General features: G+C 43.2%; 4 protein-coding genes across 4 annotated transcripts; all 4 read left to right on the forward strand.

Moving 5' to 3' along the window:
• Positions 1-1,334: 1,334 nt before the first annotated feature.
• Positions 1,335-4,604, forward strand: FSST1_010037 (uncharacterized protein; the record flags this gene model as incomplete). The annotated part of the gene is made up of 1 exon (XM_083227065.1): positions 1,335-4,604. One exon carries the CDS (start codon positions 1,335-1,337, stop codon positions 4,602-4,604), a length of 3,270 nt encoding a protein of 1,089 aa, XP_083085998.1.
• A 319-nt stretch (positions 4,605-4,923) lies between these two features.
• On the forward strand, positions 4,924-5,514 carry FSST1_010038 (uncharacterized protein; the record flags this gene model as incomplete). Its single annotated transcript, XM_083227066.1, has 1 exon — positions 4,924-5,514. The coding sequence occupies one exon, from the start codon at positions 4,924-4,926 to the stop codon at positions 5,512-5,514; it is 591 nt and encodes a 196-aa protein (XP_083085999.1).
• A 790-nt stretch (positions 5,515-6,304) lies between these two features.
• On the forward strand, positions 6,305-7,903 carry FSST1_010039 (DYW family of nucleic acid deaminases-domain-containing protein; the record flags this gene model as incomplete). Its single annotated transcript, XM_083227067.1, has 1 exon — positions 6,305-7,903. The coding sequence occupies one exon, from the start codon at positions 6,305-6,307 to the stop codon at positions 7,901-7,903; it is 1,599 nt and encodes a 532-aa protein (XP_083086000.1).
• Positions 7,904-9,636: 1,733 nt separating this feature from the next.
• Positions 9,637-11,303, forward strand: FSST1_010040 (Delta(24(24(1)))-sterol reductase; the record flags this gene model as incomplete). Its single annotated transcript, XM_083227068.1, has 4 exons — positions 9,637-9,665; positions 9,720-10,631; positions 10,687-11,236; positions 11,292-11,303. The coding sequence occupies 4 exons, from the start codon at positions 9,637-9,639 to the stop codon at positions 11,301-11,303; spliced, it is 1,503 nt and encodes a 500-aa protein (XP_083086001.1).
• Between the last annotated feature and the right edge of the window lie 2,366 nt (positions 11,304-13,669).

A 13,669-nucleotide genomic window follows, 5' to 3' on the forward strand; every position in this document is an offset into this window, starting at 1 on the left:
CCTCAATCAGTGGAATCTTTAACAGTCAAACTCAATCTTAACTCTATTATAGCCCTATCCCCATATTTTAAGTCCATTCATATAGCAGTTAATACTATTCTTGCCGTGTAATGTTTTGCATCTTGCGTGATTTGAGGCATCCAGTTCGACAATGCACATCTAAGCGCCAGCCTGATCTGATACGGGAATTTCAACAAGAAAAAGCAAGTTCACATCTGCATCACATTTTATCACTTTAATTGTCCACCAATAGGCCTTTTCCGAAACCATCCCTGCTAGATTGATAGAAATCTAGACGCGACTGTTTGTTTTTGCCGAATATGTGTGAACCTAAGGCTAGCGTGAGCGAGTCAGTTGATGAGGCTCTCTTCTATCGCCTCGGGATGTTTTTCAGGTACCCTTTAATCTTGTTTCTCTAATTCCGGCTCCGACCGTTCCGTCAGGTTCCTCCAATATCGCCAAGACCTGGACTACGTAAACCACCATCTCAAGGTACTTAAGTGAGGCCCAAATTAGTAGCCTCCGAAGACAATGAACTTTGTCCATTTATCACGCAAGCACTCTCAATCCAGGCGTATGCTGATAGTCCTAATTATCTTCGAACTTATATTCCAAAGCCTTACCCGCTCTCTTGGCCATTAGTTGAGTCACGTAGCTTTGTAGACGCACTTCCACCAGCGTTCTTATCATGCAGGTCAGTAGTTGGATCTCTGTCTGATAAAGTATTTTTAGGAAGAGGAATATGACTTGGGAATTGTGGAAGTGAACGGTTCAATTACATTGGAGAAGGAATTCGTGGAGTCCCCGGAGTCGGCACGTGAGGCCTGGGATGAATAACGGCTGAGAGACTAGAACAATTCATAGTCTGATATTACTTCTGTTGATGGTATACCTATCTCGGAGATGAGAGAGTCGGAGCTGAGCATCTTACACCGCCTCCGCATCATTCATTTAGACGCAACATTCATTTAGACATTCTTATTCACTGGCCACATAGTGATAATGATACGTTATGATCAGGCCAGCTGAAGATTCCTGTCAATGCATTGTTTTTTAAATGACAATTGGCTAACTCATCCACACAGCCTCAACCACGCTGCGGTTTGATGATACCACAACCAATCAACAAAAACTATGCGCAAGCTTCGCCTCTTGTCGGTTGGTCAGAGCTCATGTGGCAATGCAATACTCAAATCGCGATTTTCAGGCTCCAAGGCGGGGTAAACAAACCTGTCTACAAATACGATATAAATTACATGACCAACTCAGCCGAAATATCTCGTCTTTCTGTGACTTCTCGTCTTTTTTGAAGTTGAGTGAACCCGCCATACAAGATGGCTTCTATTGGCAGGATTACCGGTTCGGGGGCTTCCATGTCGAATGAACTTACTATCGCTGCCGCTGCTTTTAACATAGACTTTTCTCTACTCAAACTTGAGGCCCCCCGAGAGTTCAACGGTCTTCGCAACGCTTTATCACCTCAGCGTATTGAGAATGCCGAAGATGGGCAGCATCATATAACTGCCCGACAGCTCGGTGCTCTTTTTGGGGCAAAGGTCCCTGAGATTCCGAATTTGATATCCAAGTATGGTACAAGAGTGTCGGAGATTTGCTCAGGCCTCGATGAGCAGACACAAAGCAATTTCGAAACCGGAATATTCGCAGGCCAAACAGGTCCAGACGGATTAAACATCTGGGCTGGGGCGACATCAGGCACTAGTGGACTCGCAGCTCATCTACTAGCTTGCCTCTTGGCAAGAATTTGGAAAGCTCACGAGGCAACGTCTCTCTGGGTTGATATCGTTGAGAGTAGAAAGCAGGAAATATTGGTGGCTTCAGAAACAGGAACAGACATCGCGTCTCTCATGGCGTCGCGGCAAATCATCTCGCGACAACAATTAGCGTCATGGGATGCCAGTGCGAGAGCCTGGCTCCAGACAGCCGATAGCGAGAGGAGACGTCAGCACATCCAGCTGAACTTAATCATCAACAACCTCAAGCTCCCCGTCAATACCTGTCACGCTCCTTACCAGAGCGTAATGGACACGTGGATTGAGGCCATGAAAGGCATGGAACTCCTTGTTCAAGGTATATCTCAAAGGGTCAACGATGGCGCTATTTTACTCGCCATGTCGTCTTGGCATCTCTACTCCGATTTGGAAGTCCTTTTACACCAGACCACAAGTGTTCATCAAAATGATTACTTGATGCAAGGCTCGGTGGTAACAGTTTCTGCCCAACGTTCTGATTCGCAGAAGAATGGTGTATTCTGGTCCCTCCCCCTTTCACGCATGCGGTTCTACTCACAACCTGTTCCAACAGAGCGGAAACTCGCATTTGACACCAATAGGGTGACGATGGCTGAGTTCTGTATTGCCGTTCTTGGTGGTATCACTGAGCCGTGGTGCCAAGGCGGATATCAACGTGATGATATTATGAAATCGATCTTGCTTCTCCAAAACTGGCTTGGGGCTAGTGCACCCCCCTGGGTAACGATGCTTGCAAATGCCTCACTCTTACTTGACAACGCCCAGGGTCTTGAAAAACAACAATACCACAAACTACTTGGTCGTGGAGCTCGAAGAGGTCGGCAATTTGTGAATGATGACTCCAAGCCGTTCGAACCTTGCTTCGGACTTACTGATCCTTCAATTCTCCTTACGTTATTGCCAGAGTCCAGAAATGGTATCGAATCGCCGGAATCAAAGGTGCGAATCTTACGACTAATAGCCAAATCCAGTGGTATCAAGCCTGAAGACATCTTAATTCGGTATGAGAGGCTCAAATGGCCATCTTGGTCCGGGCGAGAGAAGGAACTGACTTACGAATATGCCTCAGCATTGCCTCTCCCCCGAGAATCCAGGAAGAGGAGTTATGATGGTAGTCGCAACGTTGTCAACACCCACCAGCGATGGGTTCCTTTGCTAACTGATCTCCGGGAGGCTCCCGACATATCATGTGACGGCACTGAGTGCGTTTGTTCGAAGCTCTCAAGGTCAGGGACAAAGTCTTGTCACGACTGTTCATGCGCCATCGAGGGGTACCCTTGTACAGAGTTCTGTCATGAAAGAGACTCGAAATGCTCGAACTTTGCACCTATTTATCCCCTCGTTTGTTGCGGTGAATGTTCAGACGTCTGCAATACTTGTTGGATAAAGCAACAAGATGCTGAGACTTCAGATCTACCAGGGATTTCGGACTTGGAGATCTTTCGAGATAGCGATTCAGGAAGCATCAAAGAGCAAAAGTGTCGCAAATGTGAAGACAGACGCCGGTGTGCTGGCTGGCACAACAACAATCGCAAGCTTAACTTGGAAGTAAAGGCAGAAGAATGTTACTTTATTCTTCCCGACGATGTTGTCAATTCTCCTGAAAACAGTCTCTTGACTATCATTAGAACACCATCTGGCGGGCTTGAGACATTCAAGTTTCTTCTTGGAATCGAAGACAAAGTTGCAATATTCTCCAAGGAGAACGTTGAAAAACCAAAACCATCAAGCTGGGGCCGATCCTACAAGGTTTTAGAAGCTGTGAAGGACGATCAAAGTGTTCATAAAACAGACTTCCAAAATTACTTGGACAATTTGAGCTACGCATCTGGCACTGTCAGATCTCTTCTTGGTCTAGCCTTCGCAGAGAAGTTATATAGGGTTCTCGGCCGGGCAACTGTCAGTATGGAATCCCTTACGATATCTTTACAGGATGTACGTTGGCTTGACTGGATATCGACGACAAGGCGCAATAACTCCGAAGTAGCATACACCTTTCGCGCCCCGAGCACAGACTTGGATGTTTTTCATGGCGAAGCAAGAACACAGCTTGCTGTGTCGTTCGCGTGCATAGCCATGTTTGATTCGGGGGAATTCGACATTGATCCTCGTGCGCTTTTAGGCACTTTTGCACTCTCCTCTGGCGACTCTATTTACTTGACATCGGCTATTACTAAGGATCCTGCTCAGACCTTGGAAAGAACTCAAATTAGACGAAATTTGGGAAATCTAGGCCGCCCGGAGCTGGCTTTCCTGGTAACGACTGCTGAACCAATGCTTGGTGGTCTTGAGTTAGCGTCTTGGTGTTCCGTGGAACATGACCCATTTGACGGAAAGTTTCACAATTCCTTCACGGGCACGTCGCTACATCTGACATTGACTGACTTCGAATTGCCGATCGACGTTGGCGACAGAGGTCTTAGAGACACTCAAGTGGTCATCCTGGAGTCAGTTGTCTCGCTTAATGATAAAGGCAAATTAATGGGAGACTTGAACATTGTCAGTTGTTTGGACGACCCACTGCTGACTATTGGATGTTTTTGTGGTAATCATATCGGGAATGGAACAGGTGGTGGAACCGCAACGATAGATACAACGGCCTTGGTCGAAATGCTGAAGACATGTGTGTCGTCAATAGACTGCTGGGATGAATTTTTTGACTTTCCTATTCGAAGAGGAATCATACGAACAGCTGGGAACTGGCAAGGAAGGATAGCTGCAGTGGCGGCAGCTATTCAAAAGAGGAAGAGAACATTATTGCTTCCAGAGCATCCATGTATCAAGTGCCTCCAAGACGTCACCAGTTTAGAACCTTTCGATCTTATCATTGCATAATCTAATATATGAGACTGATTCCCTGCAGGTATTATTGCGACTACTTATGACTTATCTCCTTATTATTCTTACTACACACTAATGCTTGCGATTTAAATCTTTTCACTACTACCCTATATCGTAATGTCTTTATCGACCTGATTGAGGTATTATTTAATTGAGGACCATTAGCAAATAAATGCAAGCTTCGATCCTTCCAATGAAACATCCTAGTAACTAGGTTAGTCATTTAAGCGTGGATCATATAATATTTAATAACCGTTGGTTGCACACCGATGAGGCCTGGAAAATGCTGCTGTACTGTCTCAGACACCAGACTATGTTGGCCTTCGGCGCTTTCGCAAAGGGAGCGGACGTCGAACATGACGTAGACCCAGATGACGTCCAACGACTGAAGGATCTATTCTATCTCGAAACCCGCGAAGATCGTTCCCAACTAGAAGGACTTGATGTTCGAGGTCTCCGGGAGTTCTGCAAAGATGAACTGTACAAGGAAAAAGAAATGATCGAGATACCAAATACGAGATTCTCTAGGTTTACAAGACCCAGAGAGACTCAAGGAATGGCAGATTGGGTGTTTGAATTTGTTCTCCTTGCCGACGAAGCAGTTTTGAAGGATATTGCAAGAGATGAACCTGTTGTCAAAGCCGTCTCAATACAGTGGAGGGAAAGTCACGACCGGACTTGGGGCTGGATGAGGATTCCCACGGGCTATCTGCTAGAGTTATGGCATCACCTGTTGTTCAATGATCGCCGAACTAGCGGGGCGTTGCACTTCTGGGGAGCTGAGGAAGAGTTCAATACTCTCATCTGGGCTGGAGACATGGCCTGTAACATGACTGGACTTTACTCTGAGATTCGCGATGGGCCACATCCCTACGAAAATCAAAGTTTGAGATGTCTCTCGTGAGAGGTAAAGGATTCAAGAAGAAACATCCAGACAACCCGCTCCTCAAAAGAGTGTTTCAGATTAGGCTCCGGAAGGATTGGTGGATCCCTATCCTCGCGGTCAAATCATATGACGAACCTCGGACTTGGCCAATACGGGGTGCACCCTTCTCCCTCGTATCTCTTCAAACAAGCTTGGTGCTAACTGCTTCATCTCGTTGAGCATGTTATCGACAAGAACATTCTTATCAGGTTCTTCGCTCTTTCGGCCTTCGGAATGTATGAGTTCGACAGAATTTGTTATGCGGATGACTGCGTGGTGTTGACCTTGGTCGACGTAGACTTAGCGAGAGGAGATAAATCGTGAGTATGACTACGAGTACTAATGATTCTATATTCTTGTTCTCCAGGCAAGTACGTGATATACTTGAATTCGAATTCGTGTTTTTCCAAGGTTGAGCAGGCTTCGTTCAGCAAAAAACATCTCACCATGTGCCATGGGAGGTCTAGGCATTTGGAAAGGTAAGGATGGGCTAGTAGGAATGCTTGTCCCAGCAAAGCTCAAGTCGAATATAACTATCGAAACAGCTGCAGAATTCTCAAAACACAATTGAGGGGGTAACAAATTGGTCTGAGGACGTCATGTGCTTTGGTTGGTTGTAATTGGCCGTCCAGACATATCACTCAATGATGTGATGTCGAATAACCCCGCTTCACTTTCAACTCAGTTTACTTTGTATTAGCTATCAACAAAACCTACTTGCATTCGCTTGAACTTGACTTTAATACATAAGAGCTTGGTATCAATCATCATGGCCGATTTAACAAAGTACAAAGCCAATGTTGTGTGGTGGAACAGCTCTCTAATGTACGTCCGCTGCCCATATTGCGACAAGATCCATCGACACGGCTTTGGTGGGGACTACCACGTTAGCCATTATCGCGTTTCCCATTGCGAGAACAATGAGTCCTACAATATCAATTTCCTCGCCAATGGACTTTACAAGATCGATAGAAGTAGGGGTTTGTACGTCAGTGCAGGAGTCGACCCTACCTCGTACTTCGCGCAGTCTGAACCTACGCCTAAGGTGGACGTCAGCAACCGGCGCAAGTGGACTGAGGCACGAGAGGAAGTTGAGATAAAAGGCCCCGAAAACTGTGACTTTGAACCTTTTCGCCTGAAGAAGCTGGATTTAATTGTCTCTGACATGACTGCGGGTAGATTGCAGAATGTTCGCCACTATCTTGAGACATCTCAGGAGAAGGACATTTTTCTGCACGGAGTACAAGATTTCATTGATCCTTATCCCAGTTTAGATGATGATGATGAAGACAGCCAAAATGTTCCCGAAGACGACAAGGATGGAAGCTACGAGGTCACTCGGACGGAGACAGGGAGAACGACGACGACTGGGGAGAGTGCACTACATTTTGCCGCTTGCGAAATGTATCCGGAAATGGTCGAGTTGCTACTTGACTTCGGTGCTGATCCGAATGTCAAAGATGTTGATGGACGAACTCCTCTAATGGAAGCAGCACTATGGGGGCGCTTGGGGAATGTGAAACACTTGCTTTCTCATGGAGCCGATAATTCAATTGCATACATGCGAGCTGGGAGATTGGTACGCGCTATTGACTTCGCCGCGGATACTTATGAGAACAGCGAGGAACGATACCGACGATCTGGTGGTAAATCTCAGGTCTATAAGGAGTCAACGCATGAAAGAAATAAGGACCGTGCGGCAATCATCGGTCAACTATATGACGAGGCGGACGAGGAGCGAAGTCGGAACACAGCAAACTTTTCACATCTCAACGGCATCTCCATTACAACTATGCGTGGTGGTAGAAACACCATCTCTTTACTAGCCAACTTTGACGTACCCAGCAAGTACAAGACCATTGGTATCCTGTTCAGAGGTGACATTATTGGCGATCCTGGCTTCCCACCTGTTGCTGCGATGAGCGGCTGGGGCCATCAGCCAGGCCTAGAACTCAATGTCCAGATTGGGGGAAGAACATGGACAGATGAGGTCTTTCGCCTTTGTCAAATCATTGGCCACAAGCTACCAGCGGATAGAAAAGACCAAGGCATAAGCGGGAAATTCAATGCCTGCCACGCAGAGAAGCAATTGACTGCTTACTTCATCAGTAAGCATGTTGTTCTTCCTTCAGGTTCGTTTGCGGAAGACTTTGGAATGTCAAGCTTGTCTCTTGACACATCACAAATCAACTGGGAGGGCCAAGATACGCTGCACGACCTTCAAGATGTCCAACCACCCGAGACACTTCGGAAAGGGGTAATCCTTATTTCCCGTACGATATGTATGGACTGCAGTAACTTTATCAAGAAAGTCAACACGGCGCTCGGGTTAATGATTGATTTTCGAGGAGCCAACCAGTACTCTTGAAGTCACATCGAGAAGGATAAGAGCTCCTAAATCGTCTTTATTGGCCTCAAGATAGATAACGAATATACCATAATTTGATTTTCTATTTTCCTGATATTAAGATAGCTTCGTCTAGTGACAGTGTAACAACAACATGCTCGTTGAACAACCCGATAATCGAAGACACGGAACCATGGAGACCACTGTAATGAAAAAGAACCGTGTCCGGTGCTGTTCCGCCAACGGGTGTTGCTAGTTGAGCGAATCGCTCCAGAGTCTTTGTCTCGGTATCCAGTACTTTTCATAGAATAGAGAAGTGCGATGCCGCCAAGGTGGGTAGAGACGTGCCGATGAAGTACGATGTCTGGGCTGGTAACCATCCGTTATCGCGGAGTGAAAGCCACCCAATATTCAGACCTAGAGCAGTTCGACCGTCTCCACATTTTGTCAATGGCTCTAGTGTGATGTCAGACTATGCAGCAATCATATCCGAGGTTTGGGCAGCGATAAAGGTCATGGTTGGGGTGGCGCTTGACGAGTCATCTGTTGTGCCGTCAGTCTGCACTACCGTTGATCCTGGAAGTGCAAGGTTTGCCGACTCAAGAAGCAGATTAAGTGCCAAAGTGAGAGCAAGGTATTATACTAGAGTTGTGGTTTCCACCTTGGTTTAACTGACTTTAGGTGTCTCTTTGTTGTCTTTCTCCAGATACCAGAAAGAAACAAATAATATTAAAATACCGATTACCAATAAGAAGGGAACAGTAGAGGGCGCTGCAATGATCCTCGACGATCTGGGGATTATATGACTAGCTGTATCAGGGCTTCCATCGGATGATGCTGCCCTAGCCATGATCATTAATTTCGCGTATCACGAGGACTGAACAATATCTCTGATTTGTTGTTTTATCACCTTTGTTGCTCTTTGTCAATAGCATCATAGTAGGATCATTCAGAAAGGGTACCTGCAGTTCCTATAAATGAAACCGAGCAACAACTGGAGGAATTTAAAGTCATGGTATGGAGATATGGAATGCAAGAGATCTTCGTGATATGCGCAACTATTCATCTTAACCGGGCAGATGGCTTATCTCGTGTTACATCGGTCAAGTCCTCCTATTCGACGGTTACAATTCGAAGTCCACAACAGCGGCTGGTCTATTGAAACGCAAACGTCAGTGCCCTCCGTGGTATTTAATCTGACTATTTCAGGATTAATATATAACTGCAATTATATAAAAGAAAATTTACATTATAACTCATACAATAAGAGCAAATAAGACAGCCTCCATTAGCATTTCTCCCGCCCTTTCCCCCCAGAATAGTATAGGTTACGGTATTGAATGCCTTATCTAATTAAACCTGGCCCACTACACGGAGCTCACAGGCCACCATTCGGCGCCCTCAGCTACGCTTCTCCCTTGACCAAGTAGTACATCATCGGAGACCGAGAATCCCGTAGTGCCGTATAGACCCACACACTGTTAGAGGGATCCACCATTGCCAGGAGTTTCGGAGGCCCGAGAGTGCGAGTTGACGGAATTTCGGCGCCGCTAAGCAAGCATTTCTTTTGAACAGGCCTTGTCTCTCCTTGACACGCAATGTTTGCAACACTACTACTAGGGCTTGTGTATATAAGGGATCGTCGATTTCGCTCTTGGTATGCAGTACATCGATCTCTCCTCTCTTTTCCATATTAATTTGAATAATCAGCCTGTCGCAGTATCAATACACAGCCATATCAGGGTGCCGGAACTATGGTGACCCTCGCTCAACATTCCACGATGTGAAATCCCATCGCAACCATCTTACGATCTTCGCTAATTTATTGGTCGTTTAGGAAGACACCTCCTCAAGCTCCCGCCAGGCGCAAGTTCTCGCCGGTCTTGTCCGCGGCCAATGTCTCCAAGTCCAAGGCGCCCACCAGCCGCACTTACCAAAAGGGCGAGCGCATCGATGGCTGGGAAGTTGGCACTGACCCCAAAATCAGTACCTCAAATGAGTTTGAGTTCGGTGGCAGCCTTGGCGCGTTATGTTTGATGATAGGTTTTCCCCTGCTTATGTGGTATATGTGGATTGGCGCCACTCACTATGCTGGAAAGCTGCCTCTGCCTAAAGAGGACCAAAGCTGGGGGGAGTTTGGCAGACATTTAGTTGAGCTTATCTACATGGATGCTTACCCTTCCCTCCGTGCTTGGCGTATCTATTGGACTTTCTTCATTTTCGAGGCTATCTGTTATTGTGTCCTGCCGGGCGTTTGGGCCTGGGGCAAACCTCTGCCCCACGAGAACGGAAAACAGCTGAGGTACTTATGCAACTGCTATGTCAGCTTCCACTTTACAATTCTCGTCTTGGCTGCCCTACATCTGAGTGGTTTCTTTCCACTTTACACCTTTATCGATGAATTTGGCCCTCTTATGTCTGTGGCAATCCTTAGCGGTTTCCTTGTGGCCTGTATTGCATACTTCTCTGCTCTCTGGAGAGGCGCCCAGCATCGTATGACAGGGTATCCTATCTATGATTTCTGGCTTGGTGCCGAGCTGAACCCTCGTATGTTTGGTGTCTTGGACTTTAAGATGTTTTTTATGGTCCGTATCCCATGGTTTATTCTCTTCGGTTTGAGTTGTGCTACTGCAGCGCGTCAATTCGAAAGGTATGGATATGTCTCGGCCGAGGCGATTTTCTTGGTCGTTGCGCACTACCTATATGCAAACGCATGTGCCAAAGGGGAGCAGCTCATCATTTCCAGTTGGTAGGAATGCTCTAACTCCCTACCGTCTACTTAAGAATCTCTAACACCGCTTTAGGGATATTTATTACGAGAAATGGGGCTTTATGCTTATTTTCTGGAACCTTGCCGGTGTCCCTATGTCATACTGCCACTGTGCTCTCTTCCTAGCCAACCACCATCCATCCGAGTACAAGTGGAGCCCCATTGCGCTCGCGGCCTTTTACATCTTATATTTCTTTGTATATTGGGTTTGGGATACAACAAACAGCCAGAAGAACGGCTTCCGCGCCGAGGAGCGCAACCAGCTTGTTAATCGCAAGACTTTCCCCCAGCTGCCGTGGCAAACAATCAAAAACCCCAAGACCATTACTTCCTCCAAAGGAGATGTAATCATGGTGGACGGCTGGCTCGGCTATGCCCGCAAAATCCACTACTCTTGTGACATATTTTTTGCCCTCTCCTGGGGCTTAATCACCGGCTTCAAAAGTCCTTTCCCTTGGTTCTACTCCGTCTTCTTTACTATAATGGTCATTCACCGTGCTAGACGCGACGCTCGCCGCTGCCGTGAAAAGTACGGTGAGGCTTGGGCCCAATACGAGCGTGAGGTTACTTACCTTTTTATCCCTGTAAGTTTTGCAGAGGTGTGCATCTTAGTGAAATCCGCAACTGACTTATATGCAGTATATTATCTAAGAACTAGACTAAGTTTATAATATAGTTTAAAATTTTAGTATTTTAATATAAGTTTAATAATAAATTTTAAAACTATATATTATATAATTATATTAATTTCTATAAAGTTAATTTTTATTTTTAAATTAATATATATTTAAACTTTTTTTATTTTTAATAAAATTCCTTATTAACTTTTAATTAATTTTATTAACCTTATTAACTCTATATATAATTTCTCTTATAAGGCCTTTAAAATAAAAACTCTTATTATTTTAATTATTTTAATAATATTTTTATAATTTTATTCTTAATTAATATAATAAGATTATTAAAGATTTTATTAGCTTAAGCTATTTATAATTAAAGGTATTACTATTAATCTTTATATTTATAATTTAATTTAACTTTCTTAAGTTTAATAGACTTATATAGATATTAATTTACTTTTTATTTTATTTTTTATAATCCTTAAGCTTTTACTTAGGCCTTTTTAATTTCCTCTAGGTTTTTAATAAAGATTAATCTATTTATATATATTAAATTTTTAATAATAATTAAATCTAAGGTTTTCTTAAAATAAGTTTTTTTTTATAATATAACTCTTTTAATATAAACCTTATAATAAAAATAACTTATAAAAAAAGCTTTTATTATATTAAAAATAATAATAATTTCTTTTTCTTATAACTTTAATTAAATAAAATTAATTAAATTAATTAATTTTAATCTCTTATTATATATAGCTAATCTATTATAATTCTTATATATAATATTAATTATTAAGCTAAAGGCTATTAATTCTAGTTATTTTTTTAATAGCTTATATTTTAATATAATTAAAACTATAATTAAATATAATAAAAATATTAAGCTATATATAAAGATAATAAACCTCTATATAATAAAAAAAAATATTTTTATAAAAATTAAGCTAATAGCTTTTATTTATATTTTAAATTTTTTAATTTTATATAAAAATAATAAAAAGAAAAGGCTAAAGAAAATATAATAACTTAAAAAGGTTATTTTAAAGGAAAAAATTAAACTATTTAAATAATAAAATAAATTCCTTAAGGTATTTAATAAGACTATTTTATATAATAAGTAATTTAATTAATTAAAAAAGTAAATAATAATAGCAGCTAAAGCCTTTAAGTTATAGCTAGAAAAAGTCTAAATAAAAAAGCTTAAAGTTAAAGGCTTAGTATAGATTATCTAGTTAATTAACTAAATAATACTGCTTTTATCGTAAGAGATTCGTGATATTATTAACTAGGGATCTGTGTAACGGTTGCACAAGCCGTTAAGCCACAGGGCAAAAGATCGGGCCATAATCACTATGCTAGCGATTACAGTGGTGCTTACAGCTGCCTATAGAGCCTTACAGCGCTATTACGGTGACCAATCGTAACAATCTGCCCTTCATGGGGTATTGCAATACTAGTCCCTGCAACGATGGTTGCCCAAACACGAGTCTCCTACCAGCCGTTCTATCGAAGAACAAAGACGATCGACAAGCATTTCTGCACCCTGTGAGCTTTTTCTCCAGTCAACCGTCGAGTCCAGCAAGTGGTGGCAGTAGTACTGGTTTAGGCACTAGGGCAATAGTTAGCATCGCTACCGGGTCTGCTGCTGTGGGAATAACGCTCATCGCCCTCTTGACCTGCTTTATCTAGAGGTGTCAACGAAAACGAAGAAGAACTGTTGAGATGGCCTGAATTGGAGAATCGCACAGAGCTTCCGAGACAGGTCAGTCGCCTATAACCTATGACAGTCGTAAGTATTTCTCTAACATCTCTTGTGTAATAGACGGGTTTCTCACATATCACGTAGATTATTTCCCTTCCACAAGCACCGTCACCCCTTACTATCCTAGTGGTTTGTCTGTGGATCACACTAAGCCCTCCCCACCGCTACCAATATCTCCCCAAACATTTAGCTCTTACAACATGAACTCTACCGTTGATCAGGGCTATGGACAGTCCTACTCACCTGTTCGTATGATGACAGTTCATGAAATGGACGGGGTAGTAGAACGTACTCCCCAAGAACTCAGCACGGATCCTTTGGAGGAGTACCATGAGGGGCAAGAACAGAGCCCTGTCCTGGGTCATATACCACCTCGTGTACATAATCAACCAGAGACCAGATTCTAACGGTATATCAGAGAAGAAGTACAATACATCAAGTACAGGACTGTCAGTAGTTTAATAATAATTTAAAATTCTAATAATCAGTGTTTTACTACAATGTTATTATTTACTATTAGTCTATATATAATTCCTTTCCCACGGAGCTGAAACGTTCATTATATTCCTGCCTTGTAACCTAGTCTAAGTTATAGAACGTGAAACCCTAGTGCATATGTTTTCTGACTTTTTGAA

This window comes from Fusarium sambucinum, chromosome II (genome assembly GCF_050947815.1).
Source record: "Fusarium sambucinum isolate potato_lamoka chromosome II, whole genome shotgun sequence".
NCBI classification, from domain to species: Eukaryota; Fungi; Ascomycota; class Sordariomycetes; order Hypocreales; family Nectriaceae; genus Fusarium; species Fusarium sambucinum.